The sequence below is a fragment of the Eptatretus burgeri genome, chromosome 10 (genome assembly GCF_056783735.1).
Source record: "Eptatretus burgeri isolate ZD-2024b chromosome 10, Ebu_testis_v1, whole genome shotgun sequence".
Classification (NCBI taxonomy): Eukaryota; Metazoa; Chordata; class Myxini; order Myxiniformes; family Myxinidae; genus Eptatretus; species Eptatretus burgeri.
Window position 1 is genome coordinate 63677912 of NC_140970.1, and position 19898 is coordinate 63697809.

A 19898-nucleotide genomic window follows, 5' to 3' on the forward strand; every position below is an offset into this window, starting at 1 on the left:
CACCTCTTCTTCAGATATGTTTACATTTTGGTAAATATTTACATTTTCTATCCTGATGTTTGACCTTTCATGTAGATATAATTATTCAACATATTAAGCCCATCTGTGTAGTATTTGTTTTTATACCGGGCGTAGTAATCCGGCGTAGTAGCCTGTAATCCGGCTACTCGGAGGTTTGGGTTGGAGGATCGTTTGAGGACGGGAGCTCTGCGCTGGGCCGCGCTATGAGAGGGTGTAGGGCAGCCTGGAATCATGGCGAAACCCAATCCTTATCCCTGTGTCGTAAGAGGTGACCAGGGTTGCGTCAGGAAGGGCATCTTGTAAGGGCATCAGCGTCAGGAAGGGCATCAGCGTCAGGAAGGGCACAGGAAGTAAAACCTGTGCCAAATCAGCATGTGGATCATAACGGATGATCCGCTGTGGCGACCCCTAACGGGAGCAGCCGAAAGATGAACAACAACTGTGTAGTATTTGTTTTTATCAAACAGCAGTTTTCCATCCTTGCTCTATATTCCTTGTAATGTAGTGTATTTCTAGTTTTTCAGTGGTTTGACTTTCTGATACATCGTTAGATTCTTTTTTCTCTCTATGTGTTCAATCCCGGCACATTTCTTATTGCAGAGTATTTCTTATACTCTTCTTTGCTTCGCACCACATTTTTGAGACTACTATAGAGATTTCTCTTTATTTCTCAGTATTGTTATTAGCCTTTCTTCTTTTTTACATTTTTGGGTGGTCGCTAGACTACCCTTAGTCTCAGGTTTTCCGTCTGTCTAAATGTCTGTCTGTTTGTTTGTATGTAATGGACAGCTCTGGAAGCCAGAGGAGTCAACCGATTTTGATGAAACTTGACTGGTAGGTTCATACCAGGATCGAGTTGTATGCTTTTGAGCACCGTTGCTATGGACGCCACCATTGCCTAGCAACGGGACTTTCAAATTTTTTTGGGGGGAAAATCAAAAATCGGCTTCTGCGCTTTTATGCGCAATATAATGAAGATCTTTTTCAAAAATTTTCAGCCCAATCCGTCAAATACTATATGACGAGTATGCAATTATATTACACTATGCTTTTACCCCAACGTTCGCGTTGGGATTCCCTAACGTAGGGTTAGGGAATCAAACACAAATGATGAATGGACAGTTGCTCGTCATGTTCCTATATGGAACAACGAACGGCAAAAATGCCATCTGATGTGTTCTCTTATCTACGTATTTCAAATCCGCCTTAGTCTAGTGACCACCCATGTCGCCTAGCGGCTTGTCCTAGTATTTCTGTTGTCATCCAGTTTTTTTATTTTTATCTTTTCTATTTTTCTACACATATTGTCTGCAACGTCCATCAATGCAACTTCCTTCAGTCGTGCTCTCTGGATATGAGTCTTTGTTCGTTATTTCTTCATCTGGCGCTCACAATCCTTCCGAAATGCTTTCTTAACACTGACTTCCTTCAATTTTGCGCCAGCCCATCTCAAGTTTTCTTACCCTTCTTCATTTTCTTTAGCTTTGCTTCGAGTGTCACTATGACTGGGTTGTAATCAGAACTACAGCATGCTCCAGGCCTTCTTTTGCATTAGAATTTGAAGTGCAATAATATTAAAGATTTTCTTAGTTTTTTTCGAGATTAAATTTTTTGCATTTATATTAGAGAGTTAATATATCATTGAATTAAAGAGTTTTTGCATAAAAACTGAAAGAGAAATCTTGTGTAAAAATTAAAGAGCAATGATATTGAAGATGACAATTGGTACTCTGTTATTTTGACAAAGAAGCAAGGAGCAAAAGAGCTAAGGTAGGCAGTCAGACAGGATTTTTGAAGGTTAACATAGACGGGGTTACTGGACAAATGCATACATCCTGCAATGTACAACTCTGGCCAAATATAAGTTAAAACTACAACGGCACTCGGTAGAGTGCATACCTCCGCCAGACTGAACAGTGTACATTTTGTATTCCACTGAAACTCCGGATCTGCATTCGGATTTGAATCAAAATCCAATCACCTTGTTCTTCTCACCTAACCAACTCATCCACCAAGTTTGGTCATAATCCATCCACAACTTTTTGAAATATCATGCTACATATCGTTTTTGCCCCATCTCTCAATGGTGAAAAATCACTTGACAATTAAAAAATTATCGTATCCGGACCCGGCAGTTGGTGGAGTTGTCCAAACTTCCTGGAGATTCACTGCTATCCTTCAATGTGAATCGTTTTGATGCATATACGCTTTCAATTTGGCAGGTTTGAATATGTTAGGTGTTGAATCTTTCCAGATTACCAACGAATGAAGAAATAACTAAAGGGCAAACACCTTTTCCTCTTTCATTCCCCGCTAATCTTTCCTTCTCCTTTAACAAAGGAAAGAAAACTCACCTTGCTGATACATTGGTAGTGAAAGACACACACTTTTCATTGAAAGCAAGTGGAGTGTTCCCACTGATGTCCTCCCACTGTGCAGGACCCGTGCCTCCTGAACAACAGTAAACACAATTGTCAGAGCATTATTGGTGAACAAGAGCATTAGATAAGGAAAGCATTTGTGATTATATACACATATTTTATGCACCGAGTTACGGACCTCGCTATATGTTTATTTTTTGCAAGCCTGAATTCTATGCAACGGCACACCTTTTGTTACATTTTCATTTTCATGTTGATTTAAAAGGATGGGGAAGTGGGCTGTTGCTTATATGCAAAAGGGGAGGAGGATTGGCTAAGAATGGCTGAGGTGGGTGGGGGTTGTGCATCCATGAATTGGGATTATAAACATCTAATTCATAGTTTATTTGCAGTAATTTGACCGAAATTTTTTTATGTAATGTTTTTTTTGTTTACTAACAGAGGTACCCGCACCTTGTGCAGAAGGAATTTAGCTCTCAGAAGATTATTTGTAACACTGTCTACCACCAGGTGGCACTATATGATACACATTTACATAGGGAGAATTGGGGTCTTCACCCCCACCCTAAACCCCCTACCCAATGGGTTTTAAAATGTATTTTTGAATCTCCATTTGCCAAGAGGATTCCAACGGTATGCAATATGAGGTCACTACCGGTGGAGCAGATTCTATTGATGGACAGACGGACAGACAGACAGAAAATACAACTATATAATATATTCAAATGGAAGACCAAGAAGGAACCCAAAGACAAAAAAGAGCAAAGAGGGAGTCATCAGGAGGAACCTGGATAGGATTCGGATTTCAGCCGCTACTCCACAACCCTCAAACTCATCCAGGCATAGCCAAGTGACACAGGAATTCAGGGCAGGAATTTATAATTTGGCTAGGATTCCGGCAATAGCTCACCTACTCTCCAAAATGGCACTGTGGGGTTTTGAATGTCCACCATCTGGCAGATGGTATACCCATTTTAAAGTCTACCCGAGGGACAGCACACACACATTAATGCCTCGCCCTGCCTGCGAAACACCAGGATGTCAGTTTATAGCTGGACCGAGATTCAAACCCAAATTAGACAGGTCAGAGGAGAGTGTGTGTGTACATCTAGGCCATCCTACCAGCTCACATATAAAGTAAAAGTTTATAAACAAATGAACATTAAAGCCCCCCACCCTCCTTTACTGTTCCTTTTGTCTGTTCCAGAAGTATGGTTTGGACCATACTTCTGTTGCCGCCCTCCAATACTTTATCATGGAGAGAGTACAGAAGTTTTCTGGCGTCGGTGTTGTCACTGTGATCAAAATAGGCCGTCAGTGTGTCAGGCGCCTGGATGGCTTGGACCTTCGTGGGCGGTGGCGCAACCGATTCTTCTCCCTCTTCGTCTTTGTCGTCTTCCACCTTTGCTTTGGGTTGCATTACAGTGTCGCCAATCTATTGATCAGTCATTTCTCCGTAGCACTCTGCCCCTTAATCAATGTTGACAAATGAAAGGAATTCCTGTTGTGTAATGCTCTGGACATGCAGAGCTTCTGCGATGTCTTCCTCTTCGTCGTTGTGTTCAGAATCGCATTCTTCATCTTCGGACCATTTCACGAAGCCAGCCTTCTTGAAGCAGTTAGCGATTGTCTGGGGCGTAACCATGAAGAGGGCCCGTTTCAACATGTGCATCGCCTTCAGAACTGTGATAGTTTTGCTCACGTCCGACACTGGTTTCTGTAGCACGCTGTCGATAGCAGCAACTTGAAGCCAAACAATTTCTTGTCGGTAGTACGCCTTCATGGTTCGGATCATGCCTTGGTCTTGAGGTTGAATCAGAGATGTCGTATTGGGCGCCATGAACTGGAGCTTTATGTTCGTTAGCGTCACATCTGGTGGAAGATGGTGGCACGCGGAATTTTTAGCAAATAAGACAATGTTTCTACCACCGGCGCACAACTGACAGTTGAGTTTGGTAAGAATTTGCGACCATATTGCACTCGTCATCCATGCATTAGAATTGGCGAAGTAAAGGAATGGCAGGTTATGAACTTTGTTGAAATATCGCGGCTTGGCGGACTTGCCAACAATGAAGCCTCGCTTATCACTGCCATCGAGATTACACAACAAAAGAACAGTCAGGCGGTCTTTTGGAACTTTACCTCCGGCTGGCTTGTCACCGGCACTTGTTAGAGAACCACGGGGCATGGCCTTATAAAAAGGCCTGTTTCGTCGGCATTGTAAATGTCTTTCTCTGCATAATTCGCAAGCAAGTCGGGGAGCACATTTTTAATCCAGTTGCCTGCCGCTGCACCATCAGCTGCCGCTTTCTCGCCATGGAATTTCTTGAATGAAACGTTGTTCGCTTGCTTCCAACGCATCAGCCAACCATTACTAGGTTCAAACTCAACACTGAACTAAACGGCGAACGAAGCAGCCTTCTCTTTGACGATACAGTCTGTTACGACAGCATTGCTTGCACGAGCTTGATGGAACCAAGCAGTTGTCGCTTCATTGACGGCTTTGTGGATGCTGTCACGGCTACGCTTTCTGTTGATGTTAGAGTTGTTGAGGACTTTGATACGAAGTGACTCCTCATCTTTGACAATTTTGCTGATGGTCGACAATCCAATGCCATACTTTTTCATGACATCGGCTCTCGTCAGCGATTTCGACTTTAAAGAATCCAAAAATTTCAACTTTCTCCGCAACACTCAGCGTTTTTCGAGTGGACGCCTTTGCGATGAAGCCAAAATACCACTTCCTCATTCGGAATTTCCGGAAAACTACTGTATAGGAAAGTGAAACTAACGCATCAGCTGACTGATGCCAGCTTTTCCTGTGGCTTCGGATAGAAAATTGTACTTTTGTGTTGAAAAATATGTTCTTATACGTGGGTTTTCTTTGTACACCTGTTTCTTATATGTGGGTTTCCCCGTGTACATTTACATAGGAACATGTTCGGGAATAAGAAAACATGTTCTTATACGCGGGTTTTTCTTTTATCTGGGTCTCTTCTATCCAGGTCAGACTGTATTTTAACTTTATTTAATACCCAAAGCTAAAAACCCATTCAAAAACAGTCGCATGAAATATGATGTGTTCAATTCATCAAATAAATCAGAGATCCTGAAATCTGAACATCCAAGCTCGACCAGTGAGAAAAAAAAGAATGTAATGTAGTAATTCTTCAAAGAAAAAATTCAAATAACAACTGGACCCCACCAGTGATGCTACAAAGGAGTCGCAGTGTCGGTGATGTCCCTCCACGACCTGTGAGCAGGTCTTGCAAGGAGGTTTCAGGTAGTGGAAGGGTCATAGTGATTGGTTTGTGGAATTTTCGCCGCCGAGGTTCCAGAGTAATGATAGGACTGAAAGAAGCTTTATTTCCCAAGATCTTGCACACAAGATCCTCAGGAACTGGCTGCACCTAGTGTTTAGGAAGTGATAAGAAGGTTAAAAAAAAGAAACTAAGAGCAGAAACAGCAAGCATAATTAATATACAATAAACATTAGTATGATTTAATGTCAAAAATTATAATCTATCTATAATTCCAGCAATGTGTGTGTGTGTGTGTGTGTGTGTGTCTGTGTGTGTCTGTGTGTTTGTGTGTGTCCGTGTGTGCCTGTGTGTGTCTGTGTGTGTCTGTGTGTGTCTGTGTGTGTTTGTGTGTGTCTGTGTGTCTGTGTGTGTGTCTGTGACCGCTGTTTCTCGACAACCACTGATCCGATCTAATTGAAACTTGTCAGCTATATTGCTGGGGACCTGAGGATGTGCCTTTTCAAGGTTTGATATTAATCGGACAAGTGCCTCCCAAGTTATGGCCATTTATTTACCAACCAATGACAAGACACGTTGTTGCGTGGGTGTGGCCGATGGGGGAAGGGAAGCTTAGCCGTGTTCCCATTACGGGTTACAACGTACGGGCTTCCGGAGAGTGATGACTTCGTGCATTCTAATAATTTCTCGATTTCTTATACGCATTTATAGATAAACACAATGCCCCAAGTTATGATCGTTTTCATATGAGATGGTGCATAAATTTCGGTAACATCAGAGTACTGGTATGCTCTGAACCAGGAAGTAAATTTTTCTCTCTCTCTCTCTCTTCTCTTCTCTTTTTGTTTTTCCTTGCGACGACATTGCGAAAAGGCAAAATACGTTGTCGCTAATTGAATAATTGGCCATTAAAACTAAATTGCGAATTATCATAACCGTGATATGCGAACTTCCGGGCCACGCACGTACGGGCACACGAGAGCGAAGAAACGGCCTGTGTGGTTGTTTCTTGCTCGCAGTTGGAATATTTATTTATGAAATTTTTCTTTATTTTTTATTTTTTTTTACGGGCACGTACTGGTCTATCTATAATTCCAGCAATCTGTGTGTGTGTGTATGTCTGTTTGTCTGCGACCGCAGTTTCTCGACGACCGCCGGTTCAATCGGATTGAAACTTGCCAGGAATATTGCCGGGGCCCCGCAGATGTGCCTTTTCGAGGTTTGATATCAATCGGACGAGCGGTTCCCAAGTTATGGCCATTTATCTGTCGACCAATGACAAGACACGGTGCTATGACATCACGAATGACGTCACAATTAATGTTTATTTATTAATTTTTTTATTATTTTTATTTTTTTGCATGATTGACGGTCCGATCTGATTGAAACTTGCCAGGAATATTGCTGGGGACCCGTGGTGTGCCTTTTCGAGGTTTGGTATTAATCGGATAAGCGGTTCCCAAGTTACGGCCATTTGTCTGTCCACCAATGACAAGACACAGTGCTATGACATCACGAATGATGTCACAATTAATGTTTATTTGTTTATTTGTTTGTTTTTTGTGAATACATTTGTGAATACATTTACAGAGAGTGAGGGAGGAGGGGGTGAGGGAGGAGGGGAGAGAGGAGGGGTAAAGAGGGGGCAGAGAGGGGGAGAGAGGAGGGGAAGAGAGGGGTGAGAGAGGGAGAGAGAGGGGGGATAGAGGGGGTGAGAGAGAGGGGCGTCACAATTCAAGAATGGGGGAGAGAGGAGGGGGCAAGAGAGGGGGTGAGAGAGTGGGCGAGAGAGAGGGGCGAGAGAGGGGGGATGAGAGTGGGGGGGCAAGAGAGGGTGGCGAGAGAGAGGGGCGAGAGAGGCGGGGCAAGAGGGGGCGAGAGAGGGGGGCGAGAGAGGGGGACGAGAGAGGAGGGCGAGAGAGGGGGGCGAGAGAGGGCTGCATATACTGGCACTCACCTACGGGCACGCACCTACGGGCCCACCTCTACGGGCCCGTACTAATTTTACATAATTAGTCAAATGATATTCAAAATTACCATTATTTCATCATTAAAAGTGTGATGTGTGACATGACCATCCTTGTACATTTAAAAACTACAGAGTTCATAGAAAAGGATAGCCCATGCAATATTCAAGTATGTACAGTAATTCAGTTTTAATAAAATAGTGATTTTAAAGATCATTTAACAAAAATCCGGAAGTTTAACGCTATTGAAGCAGTGTTAATGTGTTGTACACCACCCTTATACACATCCTGATGGAACATGTCCATGTACTGCAAAACTGGAGGGTCTTGGAAGTAATACGAAGGTGATTTGTGTTCTCGTGTTCAAGTATATAATTCAATTTAAATAAAATATAGATTGAAATAATCTACAAATAAATTAGTTCCGCATTTTACCGTGGTTTTACCCAGTGTCTATTACATCACCCTATACAACACATTGCATTAGTTATTCATGCCTGTCGTATGTGTCCATTATGACGTCCTTAAAAACAGTAAGTTTCCATTTTGGAATGATTTTCGATTTTGTTTGATTGCCAAACAGGCAGACAAAATAAAAAAAGTTATCTTATTCCTCTCTGCGCATGTGTGATCGGGATGAATTCTGAGCCAAGGTACGGTAAAACAGCAAACTTGTCTAATGATTCATGTTCCAATTCATATTTAAAATATAACATTAAATTTAAAATAAATTGTTCCGTGATCATAAACTGATGATCATGAACTAATATGACAGATGGACAGACATGAACCAATTGCTTCACCCCATGTTTCACTTTGCGTGCGCAGGATAATAATAGTTCAAGGATGGACATGTCACAAAGGTAATGCAACATTTGTAAATTTCTGATGTTGATGATAGAGAGGGAATGTTCAAAGAGAATGATCGGGTTTATTGCAGTACCAGAATCATCGTGCACCAAGCAAAGCTAAGCCCCAGAATTTGCCGCACCACGGCACTCTCCCTCTTTACCAAACCACACACCAGTGCTTCCAGTCCAATGAAAACAAAGTAAAAACAGTAAACTATTGTCATACCATTGCAACACCAGATAGCAAACTGAAACTGTTAACATCAGATAACCAAAATGTTTATAGATCAAGACAACATGGCGTTTTCACAGCTCGGCTAGACCTGGTATGGACCTTTGTCAGGCTCTGCGAAGGAGGCAACATGTGACTACAACTGGCAAACTGCTGGGGAGGTTGACGAACCACCTCTACTCTGGTAGTGTGAGTGATGTCACAATCATGGTTCACAGGTTCAACACTGGACCCTGCAGATGGTTCACCATTTCTGTTCACAGTGGGTTGAGAATTCTCTTTTTGGCTCATAGATTGATGGGACACCGCAACACATGCTGGAAGCTCCTGAATTTGAATTTGGTTGAGTCGGAGCATTTGACCATTTGGTGATACAAGCAAATATGAGTGTGACTTCATATGTGGAGTGGATTTTGCCCGGCTTCCAACAATGGTTGTTGGAGTTTTGAATGCGAACTCTTTGTCCAGGATCGAGGCATGACATTTTGTGTGCACAAGCATGATGATCGTGGTAGAGTTTTTGTGAGTGGCGACGCCTCTCCAGCCCCTCGTGTATGAGGTTGTCATCATCATGTGTGTTGGCGATTTCGGTTGGAAATAGTGATTTCACTTTTCTCCCCATTAGTAGTTGAGCAGGACTCGCCAAGTGGGAGCTAACAGGCATGGTGGAGCGCCAAGCTAGCAGTGCTAGATGAAACTCATTCCCTGCACTTTTGATTTGCGCAGGATGGATTTCACCATCTCAACATGAAGCTCAATGAGTGGCCTTACACTGCTTACACAAGCTGCTGGCGAAGGACAGTATGCAGTGTCCTTAGCCAGCAGTTTGGTTTTCACATGGCCGAAATGGCCTGAGTAGAGTTGCTGCAGAATGTCGTGTCTCATACTCTAAGGTATAAGGACTTCCTCACCTTTAAGAATTACACCATTTTCAATTGACAACTCAGCCTGAAGACTCCAGTACTTTTTAAGAGCATCTGGGAAGTCCTTCACATAGTCTGGCCATCCACTGATAATAAGGTTTCCAAGTTCACTCAGGTCAGAATCACAAGGAGTTTTCTGTTGTAGCTGAGAAAACTTCTCAGAGGAGAAGTAGACAAAAAAAATCAACACTGAAGTCCAAATCAATTATAGTTGTATTGAGTGGACTAGGAAGGCAGGATAGACCATCAGTAAGCTCATTGTCTGCCCCAGGGTGGTACCCTGATGTAAAGTTATACCCTTGAAGTCTGATGAGCATTTATTGCAATCTCGGAGGTTTATCAATGATCATCAACAATGGTTTATGGTCCATGAGCACAATAAAACTGCCACTGTACAGGTAGGTATGGAAATGTTTGATACCGAACATGATAGCCAATAGCTTACGTTCAATATCCAATAGGGTTTGCTTGCATATGCCGCTGGCCTTAAATGATTTCCATGTACCTGAAAGCATTGGTGCCATGAGACCTCGAAGACTAGCATCACAATGGAGGTAAACTGGCTCCCCTGGTTGATAGTAATGAAGAAGATAAGTTTCTGACACTTCCTTCAGATGATGAAATACAATGTGATGGTGTGACCCCCCACATGTGATGGTGTGAAACACAAATGTATACAGATTCCACATTCACGACCCATGTATTCACAAGTTTGCAACACCCCCCATCACCCGGCCCCCCATGTCACCCTCCTACTCACCCAGTCACTTTCATTAAATTTTAATCGCACCCACTCACCTCTCAACTCGCCATCATTAAATTATAATCACCGTTAATCATAGCCTGTAAACATCAGGTGAGTGGGGAAGGTGAGTCCGCTGGAAAGAGGCAGAGGAAATTGAAGTGTTTAAATGAAAGGGTGAATGTGTTAGACAAGCTGGCTATGGGTGTGAGTGTGTCTGCAGTGGGCAGGAATCATCCTTCTGACTTCCTCTCCAACACCACCACCATTGTCATCATCATCAAATGTCAGTAAAACACACTGTTCTGTCTACTGTCGTCATTTATTCATTTTCATCTTTGTTCTTTTACCATTTACCATTCCGCCCCCTATGTTCAGTCTGACCCGGGAACATAACCCCCTTTTTCCAATTAACTACAGGTATCTGCATTCACGAATACTATCTTCGTGAGGTTTTCCAGGAATGTAACCATCGCAGATAAGGAGGTCTGTGTGTCTGTTGTTCATGTTGTTTAAATCTCCAGACGGTGCTGTCTAAGAGTTATTATGATTTTAAAAACCTCTAATTCGGTGACTTTATGATATCAAAGTCTGAGTCCTAGTCCTAACTTCTCAAGCCTGAATATGAGTCTTACCATTTAATACAATGGACTGCACTCATTGTCATTGCAGAAAGAACTATAACAGCACACAGTAGAGCGCATACCTCCACCAGGCTGAACAGTGTATGTTTTCTATCCCATTGATAGGCTCAATCTGCATCTGGACCATAACCAAAATCTAATCAGCTTGTTCGTGTCACCTACCCAACCTGTTCACCAAGTTTCATCCAAATCCGTCTGCGACTTTTTGAGATATCATGTTATACATCATGTTTGGCCCTATCTCTCAATGATGAAGAATCACTTAAAAAAATTCTCAGATCCAGATGCGGATTCGGATCTTCACCAAAATTGAATCAACTCTTCCTTGTCACATACTCAACCTGTCAACCAAATTTCATCGGAATCTATTTACAATATTTTGAGATATCCTGTTCACAGACAGACAGCCAAGCAGACAGACAGAGACAGACAGATAGACAGGGGTGAAAACATACCATTGACCCACCTTTGGTGCCCTTACTTCTTAGAGCAGATGCTGACTAGTCACAGCTAATTTCTCAAAAGAATGCTAAGATGAGATAGCAATGTACCTTAATAAAAACCTTTGAAAATACAGTATAGGAATAAAAACTAGAAGGGCACTCTTTGATGTCGTGATGTCGCCAGATATGCCTCCGCCCAAATAATTACATCATTATAATACTTGTATCAAGTTATATTTCAATCTCTGAACCCAGATTCAAAATATTAAATAATTCTGGATGCCAGACCATGCATCCGATCAGGTTGAAATTTAAAACATATATTCCACATGACTTCATAACTGTGACGTTTCACGTCAATTGATGAAGCGGTTCAAGAGAAATAATTATTTTAAATATTTTCATTCAATCCAATATGGTTGCCAGACCATGTGACCTCGTAATTATTCATAAACATCCTGGTATCCCCAAAGCTTGGGGAACATTTGGATGAAGTTTCCCCTTGATCTGTCAAGCCGTTCTGAGAAGGGGATTTTTCAAGGTTTCTTCTTCAAAAAATCATAGTTGCCAAACCATGTGACCCATGACATCAGAGGTCGAGAACTTTTAGTTCCTCATGGCTCGGCAATCATACCTGTAAAGTTTCACCTCGATCTGTTCAGCCGTTTTGGAGAAGAAGATTTTTGAAAGTTTTTATGTTAAAAACAATATGGCTGCCGAACCACATGACCGATGATGTCATCAATTTTTTCCCCCAAGACAATTTCGCTCTAGATGACCCTTAAAAAAAAATTCATACTAATGGATAAAGCGTTTGACGTCTGTAGTTATGACGTCATAAAGAAGCCACCAATGACATCATCAAAAAATTGCACCTGTTTCCCATGGGGAGTACTTCACATGTGCCAAGTTTCATTTTTTACCAAGAAGTGGTTTCGGAGATACAGAGATCCAAAGTTTTCCTGCTTTTTCAACATGGCTGCCACATCTTGTGACCTATGACATCATAATTATTAAAACATTCCACCTGAGTAGCAGCACCAATGGTGAAAATTTTGTGGCAATCGGGTAAACGGTTGCAGAGAAAACAGAGAAAATTAGCATGGACGTATGGACAACCTGAAACCATAATGCCATTGGTGACTTCATCAGCAGAGGCATAACCAGAGAGTTGGTGTCAAAGCCACCCAATGCTCGCCTGTTTATACATTTATCGTTTTCGTTTTTAAAAGACTAGTCTAATAATATTTTTTATAAAGCATTGCAGTGAAGTCTGATCCAAATAATTTTAAAGCAATATATGTATTTGTATATTGTAATCAGTAAACTAGTACACATATTAAATGAATGACAAGCATCTAGTATAAACAGGCGAGCATTGGGTGGCTTTGACACCATCTTAGGTTGAAATTTTAAATTATTTTTAAAATAATTTGTTAATTTCAACTTCACTACACCAATAGTATACCCCAAAGGAACCTCCATGCCAAATATCAGCATCCTAGTACACATATTAAATGAATGGCAAGCTTCTAAAAAATAACTTGCACCAAAAACTTTAACGTTGATGTGCTACAAAAAAGTTAAGTTCAAATCAGGTCAAAAATTTAAAACATTTGAAATTATTTTTTAATTTCAACTTCACTACATCAATAATATACCCCAAAGGAACCTCCCTGCCAAATATCAGCATCCTAGTACACATATTAAATGAATGGCACGCTTCTAAATAACTTGCACCAAAAACTTTAACATTTTCATGCTCATGCTGACGCTCACGCCAGGGGTATCGCTATAGCTCTCTGTTATTCAAACAGGCGAGCTAAAAACCTTTCAAAAAATCTTTTAAAAACATTTCAAAATATTCCATTAAAAAAACTTTTAAAATCCTCTCCACAACAACTTACTAGGTCGATGCAAAACTTCATGCACATTATCTCCTAGCCTTGGAGAATATAGGTTATAAATTTAAACCTCATTGGTCACATGGTCTGGCAGTCATATTTGTTTGAACAATAAACCTTTAAATTTTATCTTCCCTTTGGTTGTTATCTCCATTTGCAGGTTTCAGGAGGTGGTAGCTCCCAGAACTCAAAATCTCTACCTCCTTTTTTGGTAAAGGATCATAATTCATGAACTAAACTGTGAAATTTCGTTCTCATCACCTCGTTCCAAGGGCTCTTTTCAGAATCTTCACTGAACCTCTGACAGCCTTTACTTGTTACTCGTTTGTAGTGATATTCCCAGGGATTATTTTTAAATGCTCAGTGAGGGTTTACTTCATCATTCCTGAAGCTTCGACTATCACTGGTACAATTTCAGCTTTTTTCAATTTCCACATCGTCTTGACCTCATTTTTCTGATCCTGGTATTTGTTCATGTTCCTTATTTCTGTAGAATTTAGTCCAAAGTCAATGAGAACTGAAACCTCGATCAACAATACCAATTTTTCCTTTTTGTGTTTGAACACCATGTCCAGATGCAGTGCTTTGTTTGCAATGTCCACACTTTACAGGATCATCTTGTCATGCATGAGCATTGTACGTATGTTCATTTTCAAGGATTGGACTTGGTTTGTGTCTCCATGATTGTTCTGGGACCAGGATGTTTAAATGTTTATGGATGTCCTTCTGCAGATGCTGTCATATCTTTCTGTGTACAGCTGTTTCGACATGAGTGGATTTTTTTTACATCCCGAAAGGAGGTGATTGGTACTTTCTGTTTCTTCCCCACAAAACCTGCATTTGTCCAATTATCTTCCCCAGAATAACTTGACAGATTGAGGGGAAACTTCACACGTATGTTCCACAAGCTTTGCAGATATGGTTGCCTGGTGCAGCTAAAGAAAGCTGTTCACACATGACGATGAACACCTTGCATGGTGTGTCAATTTATTTATAGTATCAGAGCTGCTGCAGTGCTGCCCACACATCAACCACACTCTCAGATAGAAAGCAGTGTAACCAGGATTGAAGGAATATCTGAGAAGATATGTCATTACTTGTAGGTTGCTACCCGCAGTTATTTATGGCAGGAATTTGTAATGGTTGTCAGTGATGTGGGCAGGTCAGGGGGCCAAGTGATGAAAGAAACCTGAGGATCATTAACTTCCATCAACTAATGTGAGAAGATGCATCACAAGATTAACATCCATCGTAGGGACAGTGAATTTTGCGATGCAAAGCCCTGCCTGTGAAGCACCAATCCAACAGTTTATAGACATGCTGAGAATCGAACTCAGGCTATGTAGGTCGAAGTTAAGTGTGCTGTCTCTGAATACTCCTGAAAGACCAATATGGCAATAAAGTGGCATTCACTTACTGGATAAAGTCACACCGGTGTAGTGTCACAGTGACAAGAATGACATAATGTCTAACCTGTAGCCCAACACGTATCCTCTTTGTAAGTGCACCCTCAGGGAAAACCGCTTGGACTTGTGGAACCGTTTGACTGCTCAGCATGCCCCCCTCTGGCCCAAAAGGGTGGCTTTCCTGTCGAATGCGTGACACCACAGCAAAAAATTGTGGGAAGTCTCTTGTCACCACCCTGCAGATGTGCTTCCGTGCAAGCTGCTCTGGGGAATCTAATTCTGGAAGAAACATCACCAGAACAGCATTCAAAAGTGAGTTTTAGAAAGTGTTGAACAATGTTACTTGTAAAACAAAGGCTTCTATATTCCAGCCATAAATGCAATTCCAAATTTGCAATTTTCCAGAACACCTATTATCCCAAATCTTTTCAATATTCAACCCGCACGACCCCAAAAGCACCTTCGTCCATTCCATTGAGGATCTGATTGAGCTCTTCCTGTGTAGCCTCATACTGGTGTTCCCGCCATGTCTCACCGGTTTCACTTCGTAACACAATCAGTTCCCTTTCCACATGTCGCAAAGAAGCAAAATGTGGGATCTCTACGATCACTGGCCTAAGGATAACAGTTGGCAGAATTCAGGAAAGCGAAGGCAAAATATTGCAATTAGTGAAGAATTGTGAAGTTAAATATATTCACAAGGATCAAAAGGAGTGAGCCGTTTCCAGGCCTCATTGGTGAAGAAGTTTGAACACATCGTGAAATCAAAGGAGTAACCAAATACATTTTCAAGCCTCCTATAAAGCAGTGATACTGGTGGGCAGAGATTTTTTTCCCCCCAAAATTTTGAACACCATCATTGATTAACAGTATGTAAGGGTAGAAAACATTGTTTGGATAAGAAAGCAGGAGCAAACATAAACAGTAATTACATTGTACGTGCAAAGAAGAAAGGAACACAAGCATCAATAAAAATTTTTTTGTCAAGTGAAAGAAACTTTGTGACTAAAAAAAATAGACATCAAAATTAAAAGAGTGATCATATGAAATTAACCTAAAATCAAAAAAGGCATTCTTTGCAAATGAAATGGTGAAATTTTTTTTGAAAACAATTATAAAAAGCATTTACCAAAAGCAAACACATACATGCTTCCATGCAGAGAGTGCAAACACAACAAACACTTCACTTAGTCACAAGTAATACAAAGAAAGATCCAAAAAGGATAACCACTACAATAACCTCAAAGTGATGTCTCTGGACCTGAAATGGCATCACCAGAATGTTTATGAAAGGACGAGCATGCAAACTTCAAGGTGGTGCATGCAAGTTGATAGGTTGTACTTAGTGGGATGTTGTTACCTTCGCATTCTGCGAAAGGTTATGTATTGGTCGCTGTGTATTTATTTATTTATTTATTTGGGAATATGTGTGTGTGTGTGTGTGTGTGTTTGTTTGTTATTCGCATAACTCAGAAAGTATTAAACCAAATCGCTTGAAATTTGGTGAGATGATGGGTTATTATCCAAGGAACATTTGATTAGATTTTGGGAGCGATCGGGTCAAAGGTCAAGGTCAAGGTCACGGAAAGGTCAAATTCGTATTTTTACCATAGCGCGGTCAATTTTGATCTAATTGGCATGCAACCGATGCCAAAATGTTCAGAATTCATTGCCCAAAATTGTGATGGGCGACATGACACAATTACGTCATTACCCTTGTTAGCGGTTGGGGGTCAAAGGTCAGTGGGGTCACGACCTTTCAAAATATGCGGTTTTTGTCATAACACGGTCAAATCAAAACCGATTTGCATGAAACCAACACCAAAATGTTCACTGTTCTGTTCCCCCCACTCTCATGCCAAGAACAAAAAAGTAGCGGAGGCGAAGGTATGCGCCCCACCGAGTGCCCATTCTAGTTTTCTGATGTTGTATACCGGGTGCTGCAAAGTGATGCGTTTCACTTTCTAAGAGGTGGTTTGCCAAATTATCGGTATCGCTGTGTATTGCTTCTTGGGTCTTAGTAGTTTCTGGGCAACACTGCTTGCTGGATTCTCGGCCGTACTGTGTACGGATCTTGCGTCACACTGTGAAACAAATTGTGCGTGGTCACGTGACCTGCATTTTTGGTTGGAACATTGGAGTTTTTTTTTTTTTTCCTCAATGTCTGCTATCTTGTGAATTTTGAATAACATTGTGCTTTTATTTCTGTGAAGTACTGTGTGCTAAATTGTGATCAATCTTTGGAAGATGTTCACCATGAACTGTTGGTCCTTTAGTCATGAACCTTTCCTGAGCAGACTATTTATTTTGTAGCTCTACTAAAACCAACAGCAGACTTAGCATCCTACACCAGGCAAAATTCCTCCATGACTCAGCAAAACTTTGCATGGACTCCAAAGCATTTGCTCGGAGCACAGTGGAGTAATATTGTCTCCTGTGGGCTAGCGCTCCTGCATCCCACCTTAAACCTCGAGAAGCCATGGAAACCAAGAGTTTCTTAACATAGAGTGGTTGGTGATATTTCAATATTGGACCATCTCTCCTAAATCCTTTCGAAATTATTGGCATCTTCCAAGATGAGGTCAACGAACAATGATGTCAAATTTGCAGACAGGTCAGTGGACGCTATGTTTTACACTGACTCTCCTCTGGTGTCACTCCCTCTGCTCTCTCTGTCTTATCACCATCCACATCTCCCCGAGGAAGCATGTGTTCTTCAAATAATGCCCTACTGGTTAAACTCCCAAAATCAAAATTTATCAAACACCTGAACTTTATTATTCCTCTTTCCCATTTACGGAACTGCCTTCCAGAGACCATTTAATCACTCTAGGTTAGTTAGTATCTTGTATCCACAAGGCTAGAATTGATCCACTCTTCTCTCTCCTCTTTTTCCTCTTTGTTATTTCCCTTGCCTGGTGGGTCCAACTATGAACCAACTGTCAGTTGCGCGATGCAAATCTCTGGGTGGCACGATGCAAAACTTCAGGTAGATCTTTTCCTAAATCCAAGATAGCATTGTAAACCAAATTTTATTTAGTGCTATGTTCCAGAATGTGATTGGTGGAACTTCCTGATAGTTTCTGGATGAGGTTGTGCATCACTTTATGAATGGTGTTTTAAGCCATTTTTATGAGAAATGCTGAAAGCAAATATTTAAAGTATTATGCTGGATGGTCGCTGCTACCTGCTATACTTTTTTTAGTGCTGTGTGTTGTGTGCAGGTTGCTTTATAGCACTGGGTACTTTGTTAAATGGTAATGCAGGTGGTGTTGGGTGCCATATTTCTACATCTATGTACTGGTTAATTGCCTGTGCTGGGTTCTATGTACTGGTTGCTGTTCTCTGCATACCCGAGGAAGGTGGTTCCACGTGGGCCCAGTTGAAGGATTCGGCTAACAAGGCTCTCACCCTCATTAAGAGGTGGAGGGCAGCTAGGCAGGTGCAGCTTACTAAAGGATCCGTGCAGCGTGAGGAAGAAGACAGTGAAAGTGTGAGGCAGTCAAGAAGCCAGATAAAAAAAGAACAACGTACTCGAGTGTATACATGATAAAACAGATAACAAAGAATACATACATAATAGTAAAGATTGAGGATATAGTACTGACAATTATTCTGTAACTTGTACTTCCAAGGTCAATGAAGTGACAAAGTGATAAATATTGCTATTTACCCTCCAGTTCATTGCACTGTTGTATGGATTCATGTCACTCATCCTGTGATTACTAGGCATACATTTCACTTTTCTTTGTGCAGGTACGAAGGCAAATGGAGGAGCAGAACCTCAGCAGGGGACAATGGATTAAGAGACAAAATAAGGCAAAGAGAAAAGAGAGGGATGAAAATAAATGAAAGCACCATAGCATAAGGAGAAAATTTTATAGAAGTGTGAGAACAGGTTGTCAGCATATATAATAAAGCATGATGTTAAAAAAGGAAGAGAGCATGAGTTGGCAGTATGAAATCCTGAAAAGAAGAGTTCACGGCAATGGGTTCAGGAAGACAGTTCAAGAGGCGAAGAGTTTAAATTTGGAGAGGGTAACAAGGAAAGGGTTTCTTGTGGAATTTGAATGACTTGGAAGGGCAGGAGCTGGGCAGAGCGGTGAAACAGCAGGAGAAGCAAAAACAGAATAAAGTCATTTAAAAAAACTGCAAATCAAACAACTTCCTTACAGTGAGCAAGAAAGTAGAAAGTAGTGTACAAAACATTTAGAACACCTAATCTTTCCATGAAATAGACCGATCAGGTGAATCCAGGCAAAGGCTATGGTCCCTTATTGGTTGCACCTGTTAAATCCACTTAAATCAGTGTAGACGAAGGGGAGGAGACAGGTTAAAGAAGGATTTTAAAGCCTTGAGACGATTGAGATATGGATTGTGTGCATGTGCCATTCAGAGGGTGAATGGGCATGAAAAAAGATTTAACAATGTCATCCAACATGACCTCCGATTGAAGGACCTCTTGACGGAAGAGGAACAACGGACAATGCAGCCAGAGGACTCCGTGATACCAAAGTTCTACGGCCTACCCAAGGTGCACGAAGACAGAATACCACTCCGACCAATTGTAGCCCTATGAGCAGCCCCCACCGACAAACTTGCTGAAGGGCTCTTGCGTTGACTCAAGCATTTGGTGTCAGATTCACCTCACATGGTCCGCAACGCTGAGGAGTTCCTCTCACATATCACAGATGTCCGCATTGAAGATGATGAGATCATGGTGTCCTTTGATGTCACAGCCCTATTTAGCTGCATCCCTGTTGACCGAGCAAGGAGAACTCTAGAAGCGGCCATCACCGTGGACCAATAGCTGGCAGACAACAGCCGACTAAGCCCAACGCAGCTACTTTCACTGTTGGATTTGTTCCTCACATCCACACACTTCTGCTTTGGTGGTCAAATTTATCACCAACACCAAGGCACATCCATGGAATCTCCCAAATCAGCCTTGATCACAGAGTTATTTATGAAACACTTTGAGCAACAGGCATTACAGGGTGAGAGCATGCCCAAACTTTGGCTCCGCTATGTGAAAGACACATTCACCATCATCAAAAGACAGCTTTACCAGGTTCCAAACCCACATGAACAGCATCATATCTGCCATACAGTTCACACATTAAC

General features: G+C 41.5%; 1 protein-coding gene and 1 pseudogene across 22 annotated transcripts in view; both read right to left on the reverse strand.

Annotated features, from left to right (window-relative positions):
- LOC147018716 (uncharacterized) overlaps positions 1-19898 on the reverse strand; it is a 457423-nt gene that overhangs the window by 128886 nt on the left and 308639 nt on the right. For 17 of the 22 annotated variants that reach the window (XR_015062500.1, XM_085898687.1, XM_085898685.1 and 14 more), the window contains 5 exons: positions 18128-18226; positions 15235-15389; positions 14842-15053; positions 5608-5812; positions 2376-2472 (listed from right to left, as the gene is read on the reverse strand). Coding sequence is in view for 21 of the 22 variants with exons in the window: in XM_085898687.1 (XP_085754813.1) it covers positions 2376-2472; positions 5608-5812; positions 14842-15053; positions 15235-15389; positions 18128-18226 (768 nt within the window). In the remaining variant the exon portion in view is untranslated. The remainder of the gene's footprint in view (positions 1-2375; positions 2473-5607; positions 5813-14841; positions 15054-15234; positions 15390-18127; positions 18227-19898) is intronic. The other 5 variants (XM_085898691.1, XM_085898700.1, XM_085898697.1 and 2 more) reach the window with 1 other exon arrangement.
- On the reverse strand, positions 8508-9597 carry LOC147018717 (uncharacterized; annotated as a pseudogene).